The sequence below is a fragment of the Lagenorhynchus albirostris genome, chromosome 19 (assembly GCF_949774975.1).
Source record: "Lagenorhynchus albirostris chromosome 19, mLagAlb1.1, whole genome shotgun sequence".
In the NCBI taxonomy this organism is placed as follows: Eukaryota; Metazoa; Chordata; class Mammalia; order Artiodactyla; family Delphinidae; genus Lagenorhynchus; species Lagenorhynchus albirostris.
Window position 1 is genome coordinate 11382671 of NC_083113.1, and position 19935 is coordinate 11402605.

The following is a 19935-nucleotide window of genomic DNA, read 5'->3' on the forward strand; positions in this document are numbered from 1 at the left end:
GCTTCCCAATCTGTGAAATGGGGACGGTTACGGAAGCCCCCTCAGAGGGCTCCTGGGAGAGGGAGGAGGAGGAGAAAGGGCCTGGCCCAGAAGGTCACTGTCCCCAGTTTAGCATGTCCCGCGTCCTGCAGGTCTCCGTCTCCCTGCCGGACTCAGGAGAGACACCCCCACCTGCTCTCCAAGGTGGCAGGGGAAGGAAGGCACAAGACGGGGGGCTCTGTTGAGTTTAAGTTAAACACCCATATGAATTTATTAAATCCAGACTGTGTTAAAGGGCGGCGGTCTGGGAGGAGGGAGTGGTGGGGGATCGAGGGACAAGATGATGGACGGCCGTGGGTGTCCCAAAGAGGGGCCCGGCCCCTGCCCCGCCTGGCCCACCCCCTCGGCAGTGCCATGTCAGCTTCACCATGATTCCTGATGGTGTTGGGCTGGCGGGGCGAGATGGCTGGAAACACAGAGGGACAGACAGATGGTGCCTCCACAAACGACGCGCCCTGGCCCCCACACCACACACCGGGCCCCAGCCCGATCTGTCCAGGGAAGCGGCGACCGGGAGGGGAGGCGAGGGGGCCGGGGCGGCAGGGGTGGGGGTCACCAGGAGCGGCTAATCCCTTTTTTTGTCCTCTGCTGGCTTTGGAGGGGCTTCCTGGGGCTCGCTGTCAGAGCTGGCCCCCTGGGTGGGCCTGGTGGGCGGGGGTATGGAGGCCTCCTCCCTGGCGGCGGCGGTGGTCGTGGGGGGGGCGGGGGCCGGTGGGAGGGCCCCTGCTGCTGTCGGGGCCTCGCCACTCATGCCAAACTCGTTCACCCGCGTGGGGTCGACGCGGTAGATCCACCGTTGGTAGAGGTAGATGAAGAAGACCACATCTGGGGGTGGGGCGAGGGGGCAGCGTGAGGGGAGGGGCAGGGCCCACCGGCTCACTGTCAGACTCGGGGCAGGGGGTCCTGCAAAGAGTGGGCTGAGCCCCCAGGCTGAGGCCGGCGCGCCTCCCTCAGACCAGGGCCCTGCCCGTGCCCAGCTCTGGTGGGAGCCTGCCGGCCAGCCCACCCACCTGCCCACCGGGCCTCACCGTCCCGCAGGCAGCCGATCCGGTACATAACAGGCATCTTGATGACAAAGGCGAACAGGTCATCAATGAAGGTGTTGAGGGCCTTGTAGGTGAGCATGCGCCAGGGCAGGTGGGCCACAGACTTGAGCTTGTAGTTGATGAAGAGCTGGGGTGTCATGGTGATGAAGCCTGCGGCGGTGAGGAAGGGGCATCCATGAGCAGAGGAAGGGGCGTCCTGACCCTCCACCTCTTTGACTGCATTTCTGGCCTCTGTCCCTTCACTCACTCTGTCCCAGCCACACTGGCCCCCGTGCTGCTTCCAACACCCCAGGCACATCCTACCTCAGGGCCTTCGGACTTGCTCTGCCTTCTGACAGATCTCTGCACAGCTCCTTCCTTGGCACCTTTCAGGCCTCAGTTTACGTATCATCTCCTCGGAGAGGTGATGATGGAGGTCAGGGACACCTGACCAGCCTCCACGGCACTCTCACCCTGGCCCCTTCAGAGCACTCATCACAGGCTGTAACTCACTTGTCTGTTTACTCTGTCCGTTCCCCTGAGGACGAGGACTGAAATGCACTGTCCAAGGCTTCCTGGAAGCCCTCCCTGACTCCCAAGACCGGACCGGGCACCTCTCTGAGGCTGTCCACGTGCCACCCCTGCTCCCCCTGAAGTGTCCCTGTCTGGAGACAGGTCTGTCTCCCGCACTGGACCCCAAGTGCCGGGAGGGCGGGGCCCGGCTGACTCGCTCACTGCCGAGGCCCAGCACGGCCCAGCACGCGGCTGAGGACTGCTGCTGGACGCCTGGCTGACTGCGGGGGCCGCGTATGGTGAGGGCCTGCTCACCGAAGGTCAGCAGGAAGCCATAGAGCATGCTGAGCACCCAGGAGTACCAGCCCTTGTGCTCCAGGTACAGGAGGCTGTAGACGGCATAGCAGCCCAGGAGTGGGAAGAGGATCCAAGACAGGTACCGGAACGCCATCTGTGGGGCACAAGGTGGGGCTGGGACCCAGCTCCTTGGGCCCCACCTGGCACCCCTGCTCCCCGCCCTCACACACCCACACCTGGTCTGGCAGGCCAGCCCGGGGGAATTTCCAGGTGGCCCTGGGAACTCTGGACTCGGCCAGGAAGCATATGTGGCAGCCAGGGGACACTAGAGGGTATGATGCAAGCCATGAAGCATGGGGCTGTCAGCTGACAGGCAGACATCCTAGCCATGTCCTGGGTCCCCAGGAGCGTGTGGGTACCTGCAGACCCTCCCTGAGGCCCACTGTGGGGGACACTCACGTCGTCATACACTTTGGTCGAAGACTCAACGTATGTTGACTTGTCTTTGAAGGTTGGGCGGGGGAAGAGTCCTGCCACCTTGTGCTCCCGGTCCAGCTGTGGACAGGGAGGGAGGTTGCAGTCAGCTGCCACGCTGGCTCCTGTCCCCCAAGCCAGTTCCAGCTCCTGCCCTTCCCCACCGTTCCCAGTTCCCCTGCCCCACGTGTGACCCGAAAAATCCCCTGGTGCGAAAATCCCCTTGGTCTTGGGAGTGTGGCAGGCATTGGGAATCCCCTAGGGGCCAGCTCCAGGGTCTGGCTGGGCCACACGACCCTGCTCCCAACCCCTGGCAGCTTCTGAAACAGCATGGCAGCCTGGCCTTACCCGGACATCCATGACCTTGGTGATCTTCCAGAGGTCGATAAGGACCCCGATGAAGACGCTGACCTGGACCACGAAGTTGGTCTCATTGTCCAGGATATAGAGGAGGACCACGAAAGACTGGAAGACGCCAAAGAAGACGGAGCGCACGGACAGGCCCTCCAGGGACTGCCGGCTGTTCCAGAACTGGATATCTGTGCACAGGAGTTGGGGAGGAAGCCAGGAGGGTGAGGAGCCCCCGAGTCCCTCCCGCAGCTCCCTCAAGACCCGTCCTCCGTCCTCCTCACACCCCCGGGGCGGCGCTGGGTATGCCACGGGAGGAGGGTGCACACTACTCCCCCTTGTGGTGAGAGTCTGCTCCACAGGCGCCAGCCGGAGCCCCAGGCAGGCAGGATCTCTGCAGCCTCACACTGGACACACCCTGCCCCCCAGGGTGCGGTCGGTCCCTTGCCTGGCAGTGACGGTGGCGGAGACTGCTGCCATGTGCCACATCCCTAAGGCCACACAGCCTGACCCGGCGGAATCTGCATGGAAGCCGGGTCTGTGTGACAACAGACCTGAGCTGTCCGCCGTGGCACCGTGGCGCCTCCGCTGGGTGGGAAGGTCTGGGACATGCACTTCAAGACCGCCTCTTCCAGCCCACCACCCCGAACCTGTGAAGGAACCAGCCCACATTCCCTGGTGGTCCAGTGGTTAAGACTCCGCGCTTTCACTGCAGTGGGCGTGGGTTTAATCCCTGGTCAGGGCACTAAGATCCCGCATGCCGCGAGGTGTGGCCAAAAAAAAAAAAAAAAAAAGGGACCGGCCCACAGACACGCTCAGGACATGCACAGTGGATCATGGGCTCTGCTCTCCAACCAGAGCTTCTTCCAGTACTACTCTCCCGGGCCCCCGCCACCCCCCACAGGGCCCAGCTCAGCCCCTCTCCCAGCCCTGGTCTTCCCATCGGCCAGACGAGGAAAACGGCACCGCTGGACTCTGCCTGGGCTGTGTGTCCAACACCTGCCGCCACAGCAGGCCGACCCAGCACGATGCCCGTCTTCCAGGCGAGAAGCCATGCCCGAGGTCACACAGGGGCGAGACCCGGGTGCTGGCCACCCCTCCGGCTCTGACCCTGATTCCAGAGCTCCAGCACACCCGGTAGGCTTACACCTCTCCCTTCAAACCATCAAACCCTGAGGAGATATGAAGGGGACACTCACAGGAGCCCCCCCAATCCTAACTGGGAAGAATGCGTCTGAAGACAGCGTTCTGGTGGGGGTGGGTGGATCCGAGTTCTGCCTCAGACCAGAGAGGCAGCAAGCACGGGGTGTAAGGCCGGGCTCGCCCAGGGCCCATGCCCTTGCTCTGTGACCCTGAGCAAGTAACCACCCCCTCTGTGCCTTCATCTGTCATTAGGGAAAAAGGGACCCTAGGGGACCCAGCTTGCAGTCAGCAAGAGCGTTTGCAAGCATGCGCCCACCTGGCACAGCCAGGGCTCCATGCACCACGGCTAACACATGCCTCCCTACTGGGGTGAGCACCACTTACTGTTTGGTTTTGATGTCATAATTTTCCAGAAGGTAACTCAATCATGGCAATGTCCTCTTAATAAGAATGATGATGATAATAATAATACCCATTACTACTGCCACCTCCAGAAGCTGCAGAGCAGCAGGCCTCCTTCAGACCAGGGTTCTCTAGGACAAGGAAGAAGTGGCCAGCAGGGCCTGGAGTACGGAGAAGGCTGCCTGGATCTAAATCCTGGCCTTGCCACTTGGGAGCTGTGTGACTGTGGGCAGGTAACCAACCTCCCCAAGCCTCCGGGTCCTTGCTATGATAGCGGGGGTAACGACGCTTCCTCACGGGGCTGTGGCTGCAGGGCTCAATGCGCTCACTGGAGGGCGCTCCAACCGTGCCTGGCATGTGGCCGGTCCCCCTCAAACGCTGGCCATCACCACTGCTGGCCTTTGGAACCTCAGGGCCCTCTGGGACAGGGCTGTCACTTTCCCAACTCAGGTGGGCCCTATCCACTCAACCCGAGGGGTCTTCCCCAACAGGCGGCCTGCCGGGCAGGGCGACAGAAGCAGCTCTGGGGCTTCCCTGCTCCCCGCCTTGGAGTTCCCCGGCCCTGCTTCCTGGCGGCTGTCCTGGCCTTTGCCAGAACGCCAGGCCCAGCCCCTCCCCCAGCGCCACGCCCGGTAGATGGGAGTTTCTGGGCTGGGAGTTGGCGGCTGCTCACCAGGCCTCTGGAGAGTGGGGCTGACAGGCCCCAGGTAGGGGGAGGGCTCAAGAGGAAGAGGGAGGGAGCAGGCCCTATCCTCCCACCACACACCCCCTTGTCCCCAGTCCCCCACGGCCTCTCACGGGGCCCAGGGTCCCACCCTTACCGTTCTTGAAGGCCAGGAACTCAAAGACACTGTGGACAATGGACACGATGATGGTGAGCGCCAGCAGGTACGGGTTGGTCTCTAGGAGGGCAACCTGGGGTGGGGGTGGGGGAGATGCTGTGAGCGCTGCCGTGCCCTCATCAGCCGACCCATCTCTCCTTGCTCTGGGCCCTGGAAGAACCTCCTGATATTCCCCAGACCTGACCCCAGGGCTTCCCAGCGGGGTGTGGTGCTGGCCGGGAGGAGAGCAGGTCAGAGATGGGTAGATGCGCACAGAGAGGTGGGCGAGGGATGCACGGAGAGGGAGGGAGAAAGATGGAGACAGAGGAGAGATGGGGAGACAGTGATGGGGGTAGGCAGAGAAACAACTGAGAGAGATGAAGGGACTGTCAGAGCCAGGGACAGAAACCCAACACCAAAGACAGCCCTGGGCAAGCACAGACCAGGCTCAACAAGACAGACACAGGCAGAGAAGAATATTCAAGGACACAGTGAGAGGGAGCAGACACATGGAGTCAGAGCCCAAAGTCGGAGGCACAACATGGGGCCGAAGAAGCAGGGAGGGGTAGATCCAGACCCTGAGGGCCAGGCCTTGCAAACAGAAAAGCCGTGACAAGGAGGACCATGGGGACTTCCCTGGTGGCGCAGTGGTTAAGAATCCGCCTGCCAATGCAGGGGACACGGGTTCGAGCCCTGGTCTGGGAAGATCCCATGTACCGCGGAGCAAATAAGCCCCTGAGCCACAGCTACTGAGCCTGCGCTCTAGAGCCCGTGAGCCACAACTACTGAGCCCGTGCTCCGCAACAAGAGAAGCCACTACAATGAGAAGCCCGCGCACCGCAACGAAGAGTAGCGCCCACTCACTGCAACTAGAAAAAGCCCGTGAGCAGCAGTGAAGACCCAACGCAGCCAAAAATAAGTAAATAAATGTAAAAAAAAAAAAAAAAAAGGAGGCCCGTGGAAGCCTCAGAGGCAGGACCCCCAGAGTCAGCCAGAGCCAGAGGGCCGAGTGCGTTTCCTGCCCACTGCAGGGAGGGCGGCTGGGAGGTTGTGAAACTGTGGGCAGGGGAGCATCCGCTCGCAGCCCCCAGGCCATCGGCCTGGCCCACTTCCCCTTCCCCTCCTGCCGCCAGGAAGGGGCTGGGAGCCTCCCGCCACCCCCCCCACCTTCACCGAGTCCTGCTCCTCATCTGACTGCTCGTACAGCTCGTCGCCCAGGAAGTTCCAGGGCGACTTGGTGCTCTGGGCAGCGTAGAGCTGCCAGCGCCAGAGCGAGAGCGGGCAGAAGGAGACGCGGAGGGGCAGGCTGGCCAGACTCTCGTTGATGGGGTAGTAGTCCTTCTGCAGGTTCCAGTAGTCGTTGAAGTAGATGATGGGGTAGTAGTCACCGCTCACGGCATCAAACTTCACATCTGCAGGCACACGGGGCAGGGGTTACCGCTCAGCCTGGACCAGAGGCCACAGGCACCCACGGGCGTGGGGAGACCCCTCAGCCTCCGAGGACAAAGGTGTCAAATTCGGATGTTTGCAGGGATCCAGTGGGGCCCCTGGGACAGAGACTGGGGCACAGGGAACATTTCTGGGCTGTGCCAAGGAGTCAGGGAGAGGGCAGGCTAGGGAGGGCTGGGTAGGCCCTGGCTGAAGGGGACAGCTGCAGCTCAGCTCCAGACTGTGGCTGCCCCAAGGCTCTCCACTCGTCAGGCTTCAGTAAAAGAAGTCAGAAACCTGGGTTCCTAAGTGATGCTGCCCCAATTTCCAAGGCTGGCAATGGATGCACCTTTTCCGAAAAAAGCTCATAGCTGGATGAGACCAGTTTGGACACAAGGTGGTCAGGGCTGGGGTCACCAAGGGGTGTGGGAGGAAGAGAAAGGGGAGTGTCTAGAGGGGCGGGGCAGGAAGCTTGGGAGGGTGGAGACCTAGTCAAAGATCTCGGGCTGGGGGTGGGGCCAGGAGACAAGAAAATGGCCTGGTCAGGAGCCCGAGCGGGTGGCCGGGGGCTCACACTGGTCCAGGGGAGGAGGCACGCTGCCCTTCACCCACGGCGTGTGGTCGTCCACAATGTTGATGGTGATGTTGGGGTGCCAGTGGGAGATCACCTCCACAGGCCCGTAATCCTCAGCCCTCTGAGGGGAGACAGGGGGTGGTGGGTCTCAGAGGCACCTGCTCGCTTCCTCCTGAGGACTCCCGTGACAGTCGCGACAGCAGAAGAGCAACCACCACAGCGACCGCTGGCCGAGGGCTCACCCTGGCCAGTCCCCGCACCAGCCTCTGGACCCCGCTGCCCTGGCTGCCCCCAGCCACCTGACGGAGCAGAAAACCCAGGTCTGCCCATATGGATGGCACGGCGCACCAGGCTGCAAAGTACAGCCTCACGACCGCACAGTGTGGGACCTGCGTGCAGCCTCCGTACTCAGGGGCCGCCCTCCCGCCTGGAACCACCTCGTGGAGAGAGAAAGACTCTGGGTGCCACCAGGGGTTAACATCCCCGGATTAACCGGGCGTATTCCTTCTAGAGCCAACGTTAGCAGGTACCTCATCTGTGCCGGGCCGAGCCCGGGCTCTGGGGTCCGGCTGCTTGGGTGTGAATCCCAGCCCTGCCACTTCCTGGCTGTGATACTTCGTGTAAGTCTCCTTGTGACGGGACTCACCCAACAGGGCTGGCGCGAGGCTTCCAGGTGGGTGCGTGTACGGTGCACAGAGCACCCGCCCTGCCACTGCTGGAGGCCAGCTGTAACCTCGCCGGCAACGCCCCCACTCCCTGAGAGCTAGCTCTACGTTCTAACCCAGTTTCCAGGGAGGGAAACTGAGGCTCAGAAAGGTGAAAGCCCCCGGCTGCCAGCGGCTCAGTGGTGGTGTCAGAAGACAACCCCCGTGGTCCGGCTGCTGGGCTGGGAACGGGCCGGACGGCACCCCCAGAACTCGACGGCTCTGCTCGTGTTTACCTTGATCATTTCTGGGTCAGCTTCCGTCTCTCCCGTCAACAGGTTCTTGGTTTTCTGAAACCGCCGGCGCTTGTATTTGTTGATCACTGAGGGCGAGGAGGCAGGGAAAGGGGGTGGATGTGAGACCTGCTGGCACTCGCGGGCCCCAGGCCCCAGGCCTCTGCCCACCCGGTTCCCGGCTCCCACTCTTCCACCCACCAACCGACGACGGCAACCAGAAGGCCTGCACTGCCTTCTCAAATCTCACCCCAGTCCCAGGTTCCCCATCTTTACAGTGACACCGGCATCCACCAAATTGCACCAGGAGTCTCCTCCTCCAGGATTTGCTGCATCTGTTCCATCAGCCCACCCCGGGTGAATGGCCCCTCCGGCACATGCCTCAGATACGAGCACGGCCTCCCACCTCCAGAGCCCCACCCCAGGCCGGCCACGGCGCCCCCTCCTGGATGACCGCAGTCACCTCCTCACTGGCCTCCCAGTGGCCACTCTTGCCCCTAAGATCCAAGTAACTGATCGAGTCATCCCACTGCCTCAGAATCCTAGACAGCTCCCGCTGCCCCGGGCAGGGCCCCTGACGTGCTCACCACGGCCCCACCAACCTCAGCCCTCGCCACCTCTCATCCTTGCGCACCCCACTCCTTTCTCCTCAAATGCGCCGACCTTGGGCCTGCAGACGTGCTGCTGCGCCTCCCCGGCAGGGATCCAGCATGGCTGGGATCTTCCTGGTTGGCTCCTTCTCCCCCTTCCAGCCCCTGGTTAAATGTCCCTTCCGCCCACTCCACTGAAGGCGGCTCCTGGAGCCCGGGTGGGTTCCTCGCCATTTCTGTTTCCTTCACCACAGTTCATCACGACCCACTGGTTCACCTGCCCACTGGTTTACTTGTTTGCTGTCTGCCCCCTCAACCAGTCTGCAAACCCCAGGTGGGGCCGGACCCGTTTCGGGCCCTGCCGTATCCCCCCGCAGTGACGAACAGCAGCATTGATAAATATAAACAGGTGGGCCGAGACAGGGCCGGAGAAGGCCCAGAGCCGCCAACGCGAGAAATATTTTGGGGCTGTGAATCCCCGGGCAGGAGTGGACCTCACTTCCTCTTGCAGAGGCCAGGTCAGACACGGGCTCCCTGCCACGCTGCCCCAAGCCCTGCCAAGACATGCCAGGACGACAGGGCTCGTGCTTGTTCACGCTCCATCTCCCCGCCTCCATCGGGTCTGCTAACTCTTCAGCTCCCCCTTATGCTGGGACAACACATGGCCTGTCCCTCCTGTGACTTCTCCATCCTGCCCCCAGGTGCTAGGGAGATGGGGAAATGGAAGAGGGAGCTGGCCAAGAGCGGGGGCCCTGGGGTCACATCCTGGCTCTGCCTCCCATGAACTGAGGGACGTTGCTGAGCTACATCACCTCCCCGGGCCTCAGTCCCCCCTCTGGAGAATGGGGATTAAAGCCTCGCCTCTTCTGGGCAGGACCAGTGCGAAGTGGCTCTCTGCTCTACAGAGCCCAGCCGGCAGAGCACGCCTGCATGTCACACTGACACACGCCACAGGGCCCAGATCCCTCCCACCCGCTCAGAACCAGGGGCTTCTGGAGTCTATGGCTGAGCTCAAGTTCAAAACCACTTCTGGGAATTGACTCAGGGTTTCAGCCCGGGGGCCAGCTGCTTTTACGGTTTCCATGAATATCATCCCATCACTTCTATCACAATTAACGCATTTGAGACCTTGCTCCCACGTCAGGGGAAAGCGGTAAACACCCAAGGGTGGGCATACTGGAGAATAAATTCCCCGGGGACATGCTCCGCTGCTGTCTTCCACACCCATGAGAGGCTGTCCAGGGCAGGGAGGGACCGTGCCCGGCCAGCACCAGAGGCGAGAGGCTCTGGCTCAGGTGGAGAACATTCTGTAACTTGGTGGCATCCAGATGGGGTTATGATATGAGATGGACCTGGCTTCCGTAGGGAGGAAGAAGCCCCCTTTTCTTGGAGTTAAACTATACCCTGAGCACTGACAATGTGGCTCGTTGAAACTGAAATGTGCTGTGAGTGCAAAACACACACTGGAATTTGAAACTTAGTGCAGGAAAAAGAAGAGTGAAAGTACCTCATTAATTTTTTTATACTGATTACATGTTGAAATGACAACACGTTGACCTCAATAAATTACTAACGTTCATTTTATGGCCTTTTTTTTTTTTTTAACGTGGCCACTTAGAAAACTTACAATGCCTTCTGCGGCGGGCACTGTATCCCTCTGGGACAGTACTGTGCTAGGGTGCTGATCACTGGCCCTTTGGGGAAGGGAGGAGGGGGCTCTTCCGATCCCACACTCTTGCTCTATGCCCTGGAGTGGGCCGGTGGCCAGCTCCGTGTCCCTTCAAGCCCCTGCCCTAAGCGGGCCCAGGTGTGAGGCAAGCCTGGGGGATCCTGGTGGTTTCCCAGGTCCACAGGCTGCAGATTCTATTTTGCAGACCACACCAACATCTGTCACGCTGACCATGAACACGACCTCACCACACAGTGACACGGATCACATTCACCAGAGACAAAACCACAGAAGATGCTGGCACTGAGCGTGGCTGGTCGGTGTAGCTGGGACGCAAGCGAGCGGCCGCCCACGTGGGTCACGTTCAAAGCAACCTCTGACGCGTCAGGCACATGTAACCCAGACTTTCGGGGACACCTCTGTGGGGATGGCCCCTGCAGGCCACACCCCTCAGCCCGCCTCTGCCCACATCTTCGCAGATGCGCTCCACGGAAGCCAGCCAGCCAGCCAGCCGGGCGGAACGCCCTACAGAGCACAGTCCGCAGACGTACTTGCTTAGAACAGCGCTTAGCACACCTGGGGGACTCTTCCAAACCAGCTTTGGGTACTGAAATACAGTCACTAGGGTTTTGTTTCATCCAGTGTAGATGGTCACAAAAAAAATTCTCATCCTTTGGGTTATTTTTATACCAGAAGAGGTAGGAAAAGACCTAACCCATGCAAATTAAAGCACATCTGTCTGCGCCGCACAAAACAGCCACAGGGATCTTAACCAAGGCCACAGGCGCAGCAGAATCAAAGTGAGGTGGAGCACGCAAAATTCACATGAAGGGAATGGGGGGCTTTTGGGAGGGGGGTGTGGGGGGCTGTCTGTTCTCTAGATCTGCTGAAACTGAAGTGCAGCGAGAGAGTCCCACAGCTGCCGATCAGGAGACAGTGGACTCAAGGACAAAAGACACAAAGGGCAGGCAAAAAAATGCCAACAATTATTAACCTCATGGAAAAGGAGATGTTGGCCAGGAAAGGAAAAATAAACTACACACACTGTATGGTTCAGATGGGAAGAAGAGGCACAGACTCAAAACCATTTGAGTGCTGAACATGAATCTAATCAAATTATGTTCCTGAGTTGAGATTTCCTCTTCCAGAGAAGGAAGTCAAGAGATAATGTCAAAACTGAAAAACCAAGAAACTGCATTATCATCTTATTATTGGGAGCCTTGGAGATTAAGTAGCAGAAACAGCTAAAGCAGTTGCCTGTGGGGAGTGGAAACTGGGGGAACACAAGAGGGGAAGAGCAGGAGACAGATGAGTGTCGCTGTCTGGTTAAATTACTTGAATTTTAAACCATGTACTTATAACAAGAGATTAAAAAAAATTTTTTTTTAAAAGATGCCCTGGGCAGAGAGAATCTGTTTCAAAATGAGGTCGTGTCAGAAGTCCCAAATGGCCACAGTTCTGACCCAGGGCTTCTTGGGGTCACTGGCAGTCCTGCGGTTTGCTCACCCAATCAGGATTCTCAGGGGGGCACCAGGAGGGTGGCCAGCGAGGTGAGAACGGGGCCTGTCCGGTGACGTGGCCCTCACCAGCTTGCCTCGTCAAGGGAGGCCCTACTCAGAGGTGTGCGTGCGGGGGCGGAGGCTCACAGCGCAGCCATGCAGGACGCGTTCAAACCTGCAGCCTGGGAGCCTCGCACGGCCCCGCAGGAGCCCCCAGGGCGGTCACTGTGCAGCACCCATTCCAGGAGCGGCCGACACAGATGCAATCACAGAGAGCACGCCGGATGCAACTAATGGCAAAGGGCCTGCAGTCTCCCTCTGCTCGTTTAATCAGCCATCGTTCTCTCCTGGGCCATTCTGGAGTGTCTGCTCTGCCAGGCCCGGTACTGTGCACACGCCGGCCTCGCCCTTCCTCTTCTCCGAAGTCCCTTTCTCCACCTGCTCTTTCTAAGCCGATTCCTCTGCTGCCTGCCCACGGGTGTCCAGAGGCATGCAGGGTACGTGGGGTTCGAGCCCGGCCACCAACCCCAGCCTCCCTGAGCACAGGGTTCTTGCCTGCCCTCGTGGACCTGGGAGTCCAGGCCCGCGGCACCACGGGGGCCCCAGGATGGAGAGGGACTTACTCCGAGACATGTGGACCGTGGCGAGCCGGCGATACAGCGCCTTCTGCCGGGGGTCTGGGTGGAAGCCGCTTTTCGTGAAGTAGACGTGGATATAGATGGAGCCGTTCTGCTGGACGCTCTGCAAGGCGGTCCGACGGGGACAAGGAACAGTGAAGCCCCTCACGACGCCCGCCCCCCACGGCTTCCTCACCCCCGTTACTGAGTGTTCAGGGTGGGCAGTGTAGTTAAGTGGTTAGGGGCCAGACACTGGAGTTAGGCTCAAATTCAAAACCAGGCTCTAGCCCACAATGGCTGTGTGGCCTCAGGCTTCGCCTCGCTGAGCCTCAGGGCCCACCTGCAGGACGCAGATCATCAGCACTGAGGGCACAGCAGGGCCGTAAAGATTATCTGAGAGCGCTGAGCACGGTTACTCAAGCACCGAACAGGAGCTCAATGAACGTCAGCAGCCTTAATTCATTAAACGGTAGAACAACGAAGGCCAGATACCACTCTGGCACTTCAAACGGTAACTGCCCGATCCAGTGAGTCACGTTCGTATAACTCACATAAACCTTGGGCACCGGGGCATGTTATTATCCCATTTTCCAGATGTGGTGACTGGGGCTCACACAGAGAGGCTACATGCGCGAGTAAGTGGGTCCGAACCCAGTCTGTGGGCTCTCCCGTGGCCCTGCCTCTCACCGTCTGTGCCCTACCTCTCTGCCCGGGCCTTTCACCTACTATTCTCACCCCCCTGCCACACCCACCCAGATGAGGAAACTGAAGTGGGGTGGCCACCTGCCTGAGGCGCAGGGTGGGTGGCCGAGGCCGCACTGCAGCCTGTCTGACCTTCGTGGTAAGCTGGGATTCACCTGGCCACACTGTGTCCTCACTTCCCTGCCTTTTAAGTCCACCTCTGTGTCAACCATGTTTTTATATTTCATGCTGTTTTCACATCTGGCAGGGAAGAGACCGCCCCTCCCAGGTCTAGCTGATTCCTGGAAATAATAAACAACTCGCCTAACTTTGAATATAACTTTAAAATGCAAACCAACAAACCCAAGTCCACACCCCAGCCACCCCCTTAGGGACTGGCAAGCAGGTCAGTCCTAAGGTGTTTCCCCACCTGCCCTGCCTTTCCTGCGGAAACCTCGATAAAGGCTTCGGCCTAGGCCTCCCCATGCCCCTTCTGCTCCTGTCCAAACCTGGTGCGTCCCCATGTGGCCCTGCGTAGTGTGGTGGGCCCCTCCTCTTGGGAAATGTAAGCAGTAAATTCTTCTTCCAATGGCCCTGGCCTGTGTGGCTGCTCAGTCGCCTCCATAAATTAAAGTCAAGTACAACTTAGACACTCTCCCATCACAGAGCTGGGAAGGAGGGTTAGCACCAAGTCCTTGGAAGCTTCTCTCACTGCCTGGCTTACTGCCCCTCCGTCTTCCTCAGATCTGGGGTTGGGGTCTGGGGGCTGGACGTGAAGTCTCAGCGGGAGCCACCTCTCAGCACGGGCTATCCTATCTGCCTCAGAAAGAATGTCTCCACCCACTGCTTCCAGCTACCCAAAGAGACGCAGACAGAGCCAGACAGAGCAGAGCTGCTCCCTCCTCCCCAGGAGGCCGAGGAGAAGACTTGACGGGGAGAAAGGAATGAGAGAGCAGCCCCAAAGAGAGGCCAACATTCACAGGTTCATCAAATTCATCGATTATTCAACAGCCACTGATTCTGCATCCAGTCCTCTGCTGGGCAGAGCTGGGGACAGAGCTGTGACCAAGATGGTCCCATGGGGAAAACAGATCCATATTCAGGTAGTGACAACCCCCCAGAGCCGGCACGGCTTGCGCTGGGGAGCCCAGAGAGGGTGCTGGCTGAGCGAGTGTCAGGGAGAGCTCCCTGGAGGAGGCAGGATTTGAACTGGGGCTGCCAGAGTCCAGAGCCAGACAGCCTGAGTTCAGTTCAGTTGACACTGGCTGTGCGACCTTGGGTGGGGCTTCTCTGTACCTCAGTTTCCTCATCAGTCAAATGGAAATAACAGTTCCCACTTCCTAGGGTTGCTGGGAGGTTTCCACCAGTCAGCCCAGGCTGGTGCCCTGTACGTACTCAATCAACATTAACTATTATTTTCAAACCAGGCTGGCTGACTGGCCACCCCCAGGGATGATTACTAATCTTTCACTGGTTTATACCACAGACTTACACAACCCTGAAAGTAGCTGGGAGGATCCTACGCCAATTCCAACTCCATCCAAATGGAGAGGTGGGGAAGACAAGGCCCAGAGACCTCAGGGACCTGCCTGTGGTCACAAAGCATGTGAACTGAGAGTAGAGCCAGGCTTGGAACCTGGACTCCCGATTGCAGGACTGGGAGCTGGTTCAAGGAAATGCCCTTAGTGCTAGCCGAGCAGCCTTGGGGCCAGAAACCAGAAGCTGTCCCCACCTGTGGAATGTCGAGCTCAGCAAAGTGCTCGTAGCAGCCGTCTGAGTTCTCACCACTCGTCCAGTCGCCATACACAAGGTCATGCTGCTCCCAGAAGAGCGCTGATGTGGCATTAAAGTCTGTAAAGTGCTCGTGCTCTGAGATGTACACGTGCAGGTTCTGTTGGGAGGGGAAATGGGGGGAGCTTCGTTAGGGCTGCTTACAGGACCCTCTGAAGGCTGACAGATAAAGAGCAGATGAAGAGCTGTGGCAGCAACGGCCCACTAATATGAACAATTTGCGGGGGGGTGGGGGAAGGTTAGTGGAGAGAAGAGCAGCAGCTAGCAGAATAAACTTTCTCTTTCCTCATACCCCCACCACGTCTGTCCTGGTCTGAGAGCAAAAAACAATTAAACAATGTCCAGCCTGCCAATTAGAATGTGGGGTTAGAAAGGATCCGGACCTCCCTGAATCATCTCCCCTCTCAGCCTCTCATGGGCTTCTTGGTCAGAGCGCCACAGGCTTATGGATAAAGCACAGTCAAGATGTGCAGGAGTGTCAGCTGGCTACTGAGAACCGAGGGGCACTGGGGAGCTGGCCTCAGAACTCCCTCCTTTCCCAAGTCCCCGTGGCCATCCTTGCCCAGAGCCCAGAAGGCCCACTGGTAAAGAACAGCCGAGTGGTGGTCGCCCTGCTGGCCAGAATTCCACGAAATCAGGCATCCCAGAGCTGCAGAGAACCGCAAAGGTGGGAGAAGCCGAGATTACTGAGGTTAGAACACCTGTTGCAGGTGCTCCCGAACAAAGTCCTTCTACGCAGAAAGACCACCACCACAAACCCAAAAGAGTTACTTGCTCCTTGTGTCACCTGAGTGACTCAGATTTCATGGGCTGAAGATGCACCTGGAGTCTCTCAATCCTTGACCCGTTCACAGACCTGACAGTGACCAGGGGTCGCGTCTGCCCCAGCAGCCCATGCCACTCCCCCACACCTTCCCCGCCTCCTCTCCCGGGTCTGGCCTCCCAGCCAGTGGTTACCATTAAAGTGTCTTTGGGGAACAGGTTGCGGCTGGCGACGCGTGGGGCTCCTCCGGGGCCTGCCTGGTCCTGAGGGGCCGGCCCGCGGCGGAACCAGCTGCTGATGGCCCAGATGATGAAGATCCTGAGGAGGCAAGCAGGGCAGGCGGTGAGTCTCCATGCCTTTTCTTTCCAACGTGGATCTGCTTGACCTTCGGACTCAGCACCTGCTGCGGCCTGACCCGGGGGCTGATCGAGTAGGGAGGGTCCCTGAGAAGGCAGTTGTAGGGCTGCTGAGAAGACAAGATGCCCCCAAAGGCCATGCCCGGGGATAGACCCCAGATGCCTGGCACTGACTCCCTGGAGTCTGGCGGCCACAGGGCTGCAGGGGCTTCGACCCTCGAAACCTCCGAACTAGGAAACCTAACGTCCCAGTCCCCTGGAATCCCAAAGTGTGAGAACCCTAGAACCTGGAATCCCAGCATTTTAGAGACACAGACATCAGGCAGAGCAACATTTCAGAACTTCAAATCAACTGAAAACTGCAGAAGCAAACAGTAAGTAATGGGTGAGTCCCTATTTTTAGTAACACTGGGCTAGGTTATTCAGACCAACTTTCCTGTTGGAAACAACTTGGAAAAGCTTGATAAAAATTAATATACGAAGAATATACTAACACCAGTTTTACATTTACAATTATATATCTCGATATAGCAACATATTCTATATGTTCTTCTATTTTCTTATATATTTTAATCAAGTTTATATATATATATGTAAACATATATTCGTTTTTTAATTAATTAATTATTTTATTTAATTTATTTATTTTTGGCTGGGTTGGGTCTTCGTTGCTCTGCGTGGGCTTTCTCTAGTTGCAGCAAGCGGGGCCACTCTTCATTGCAGTGTGGGGTTTCTCATTGTGGTGGCTTCTCTTGTTGCCTAGCACGGGTTCTAGGTACCCGGGCTTCAGTAGTTGTGGCGCACGGGCTTAGCTGCTCCATGGCATGTGGGATCTTCCCAGACCAGGGCTCGAACCCCTGCACCGGCAGGTGGATCTTTAACCACTGCGCCACCAGGGAAGTCCTTCTTCACTTCTTTGGTTCCCATCTTCCTTTCAGTTTTTGCCTGGTAAGTCTGCAGTCTTGTCCATTCTTCAATGCTTTTAAGAGTAGATGTTTACAGGGCTTCCCTGGTGGCACAGTGGTTGGGAGCCCGCCTGCCGATGCGGGGGACACGGGTTTGTGCCCCGGTCCGGGAGGATCCCACATGCCGCGGGGCGGCTGGGCCCGTGAGCCATGGCCGCTGAGCCTGTGCGTCCAGAGCCTGTGCTCCGTGGCAGGAGGGGCCACAGCAGCGAGACGCCCGTGTACCACAAAAAAAAAAAAAAAAAAAAAAGAATCCACCTGCTAATGCAGGGGACACGGATTCGATCCCTGGTCCAGGAAGATCCCACATGCCGCGGAGCAACTAAGCCCGTGCGCCACAACTACTGAGCCTGTACTCTACAGCCCGCGAGCCACAACTACTAAGCCCTCGTGCCACAACTACTGAAGCCCATGTGTCTAGAGCCCATGCTCTGCAACAAGAGAAGCCACCACCACGAGAAGCCTGCGCACCACAACGAAGAGTAGTCCCTGTTCGCTGCAACTAGAGAAAGCCCGCACGCAGCAACAAAGACCCAACGCAACCCAAAAAGTTAATTAATTAATTTGAAAAAAAAAAGTAAACAGCAACGTGATTCAGTTATATATACACATATTTTTATATATATATAATTGATAATATATGATATAATGTGTATATATATTCTTTTCCAGATTATTTTCAATTATATGTTATTACGAGATATTGAATATAGTTTCCTGTGCTATACAGTAAGTCCTTGTTGTTTTTCCTTTTTTTTGGAAGCTTCTTTTGGTGTTTGAGGACATCTGCTAGGTGTTTTGATGGGTGAACAAAAACGCCAGCCCAGGGCCCACACAGGGTAACCAGAGACCTACTCTATGAGAAGCTAAGACTCCACAGGGCTCGCCGCCAAGGTCACGGGGAAGCAGGTGTGCCCTAGCCCTCCTCAGAGTCGCACGCCAGGTGGGCACAGCCAGAGCCTTGAACCTGGTACCAAGGAGACCCCGAATGACAGTGCTCCAGGCAGCCAGCAGAGGCAAAGCAAGTCCTCTCTGTAGGAAAACAGGTTCATCCTAGGCCTGGAATGATTCCTATAAATAATTTTCCAAGTATGATGATCAACACACAGCCACAGATTAAGCCAGGCGCACAAGGAAACAAGACACTATGAGTGAGAAGCAGCAGAAACCAAAACCAATCTACCTAATGGCACTGTGGTAACCTAAATGGGAGGGAAATCCAAAGGGGAGGGGATAGCGGTACGTGTACGGCTGATTCATTCTGGTGTGCAGTGGAAGCTAACACAACATTGTAAACAACCATTTTCCAATAAAAATTAAAAAAAAGACAGAAAAGAAAAGAACCCAAAATTTGAGATGCTCAGAAGCACTGGAGGTTTCAGAATGTTATAAAACCCTCAAAATGTATATTGAGAGAGGGCTTCAGAAGTATCCACTCTGAATAACATGATAGAAAGAAATCAAAATAGAAACAAAATGACAGTTAAAATAGAGTCATTTTCTCAATTTACAAAACTGAATAGACATAATACACAGTCTTTGTGTTGTAAATGAAGTAGAGATATTTACAGGATACACTGTTTAAAGAGAAAAGCAAGATGAAGGAAAGTGTACAGAGTAGCCATCCATTTTTGTGTAATATACTATGTGAAAACAAAAACAAAAACCTGGACTGGGGGAAAGAGAAGTAGGAGTTAGTGTTTAATGGGGACAGTTTCAGTTGAGGAAGATGAAAAAGTTCTGGAGATGGATGGCAGTCATGGCTGCACAATAACGTGGATGTACTTAATGCCACAGAATTATACACTTAAAAATGGTTAAAATGGTAGATTTTGTTATACGTATTTTGCCACAATAAAAAAAAAAACCCAACAATTTGTAATGCACCTTTACGTCAACATAAAAGTAGAGAAAGGTATAAAATACACATCAGACTTTAAAATGGATTCCCTTGGTTTGGGGGAATAGGGAAGGCCTAGGGGTAAGCAAAAAAACCCAAAATGCCTCAAAACACAATACTGTCTTAAAAAAAACTCTGCACAATGAAAACAGCATGCACGTGAATCAACATGGGAAAGGACCGCCACCAATACAGGAATGATGAATAATGGTTACTTTCAGGTGATTTTTGATTTTCTTCTTTATGCTTTTCTTTTTGAATTTTTTAATGAACAAAATAAAAGCCCCACAATGAAACTGTAGCAGACTGCTAGTTGTTTCCTAATATTCATCTTTGCCTTTTCCCTCAGAAAGAAGACTCCTAAATTTTAACTGGACCCCTTGGCTACCTGGAATAAAGACTACAAAATCCAGCCTTACAGCCAGGTGTGGACACATGGTGAAGTTCTGGCCAATAAAATGTAAAAACAGTGTGTTTACTGGACTTTGGGGAAGTGTCTTCAATAGAAAGAGCATCCCTCCTTTATTTCTTCTTCCCTCCTGGAATGTGGACGTGATGGTCTTATCCTCAGCAGCCATATTAGGCCATGAGGATAAAGGGCAAAACCTAGCAATGGTGGAACAAAGGGCAGGAAGCAATCTGGGATGCAGAAGCCCGCAGAATCCTGGTCTGCCTAGGCCCAGGATAGTACATGAGAGACAGGGAAATGTCTATCGTGTTAATTCGGGTCTCTCAGATACATGCAGCTCTATAATTATTAGATGAGACAAGTACTTATTGATTGCTGGTGTGAAAAGCAATACAGTTGACCCTTGAACAACAAAGGTTTGAAGTGCGTGGGACCACTTATATGAATCTTTTTCAACAGTAAATACTACAGTACTACACGATCCATGGATGGTTGAATCCGTGGATGTGGAAACACAGATATGGAGGAATCGCTAGTACAGAGGGCCAACTGTAAGTGATACGTGGATACACAGGGTCGGCCCCCCCCCATCCCCATGTTGTTCAAGGATCAACTGTATAGCAGAGAGGTTAAGTGCTCAGCCTCTAAGTTGCAATATCTGGATCTGAGGCCCAGCTCTCCTACTTCCCGACTG

General features: G+C 56.4%; 1 protein-coding gene across 1 annotated transcript in view; it reads right to left on the minus strand.

Moving 5' to 3' along the window:
• Positions 1–220: 220 nt before the first annotated feature.
• Positions 221–19935, minus strand: part of CLPTM1 (CLPTM1 regulator of GABA type A receptor forward trafficking) — a 28260-nt gene continuing 8545 nt past the window's right edge. Inside the window, exons 3-14 of the mRNA XM_060129948.1 lie at positions 15806–15929; positions 14790–14948; positions 12383–12500; positions 8005–8090; positions 7065–7185; positions 6230–6474; positions 5063–5156; positions 2697–2887; positions 2334–2429; positions 1893–2028; positions 1068–1235; positions 221–864 (exon numbers count right to left, since the gene is read on the minus strand). Coding sequence (XP_059985931.1) covers positions 605–864; positions 1068–1235; positions 1893–2028; positions 2334–2429; positions 2697–2887; positions 5063–5156; positions 6230–6474; positions 7065–7185; positions 8005–8090; positions 12383–12500; positions 14790–14948; positions 15806–15929 — 1798 coding nt within the window. The 3' untranslated portion in view covers positions 221–604. The remainder of the gene's footprint in view (positions 865–1067; positions 1236–1892; positions 2029–2333; positions 2430–2696; positions 2888–5062; positions 5157–6229; positions 6475–7064; positions 7186–8004; positions 8091–12382; positions 12501–14789; positions 14949–15805; positions 15930–19935) is intronic.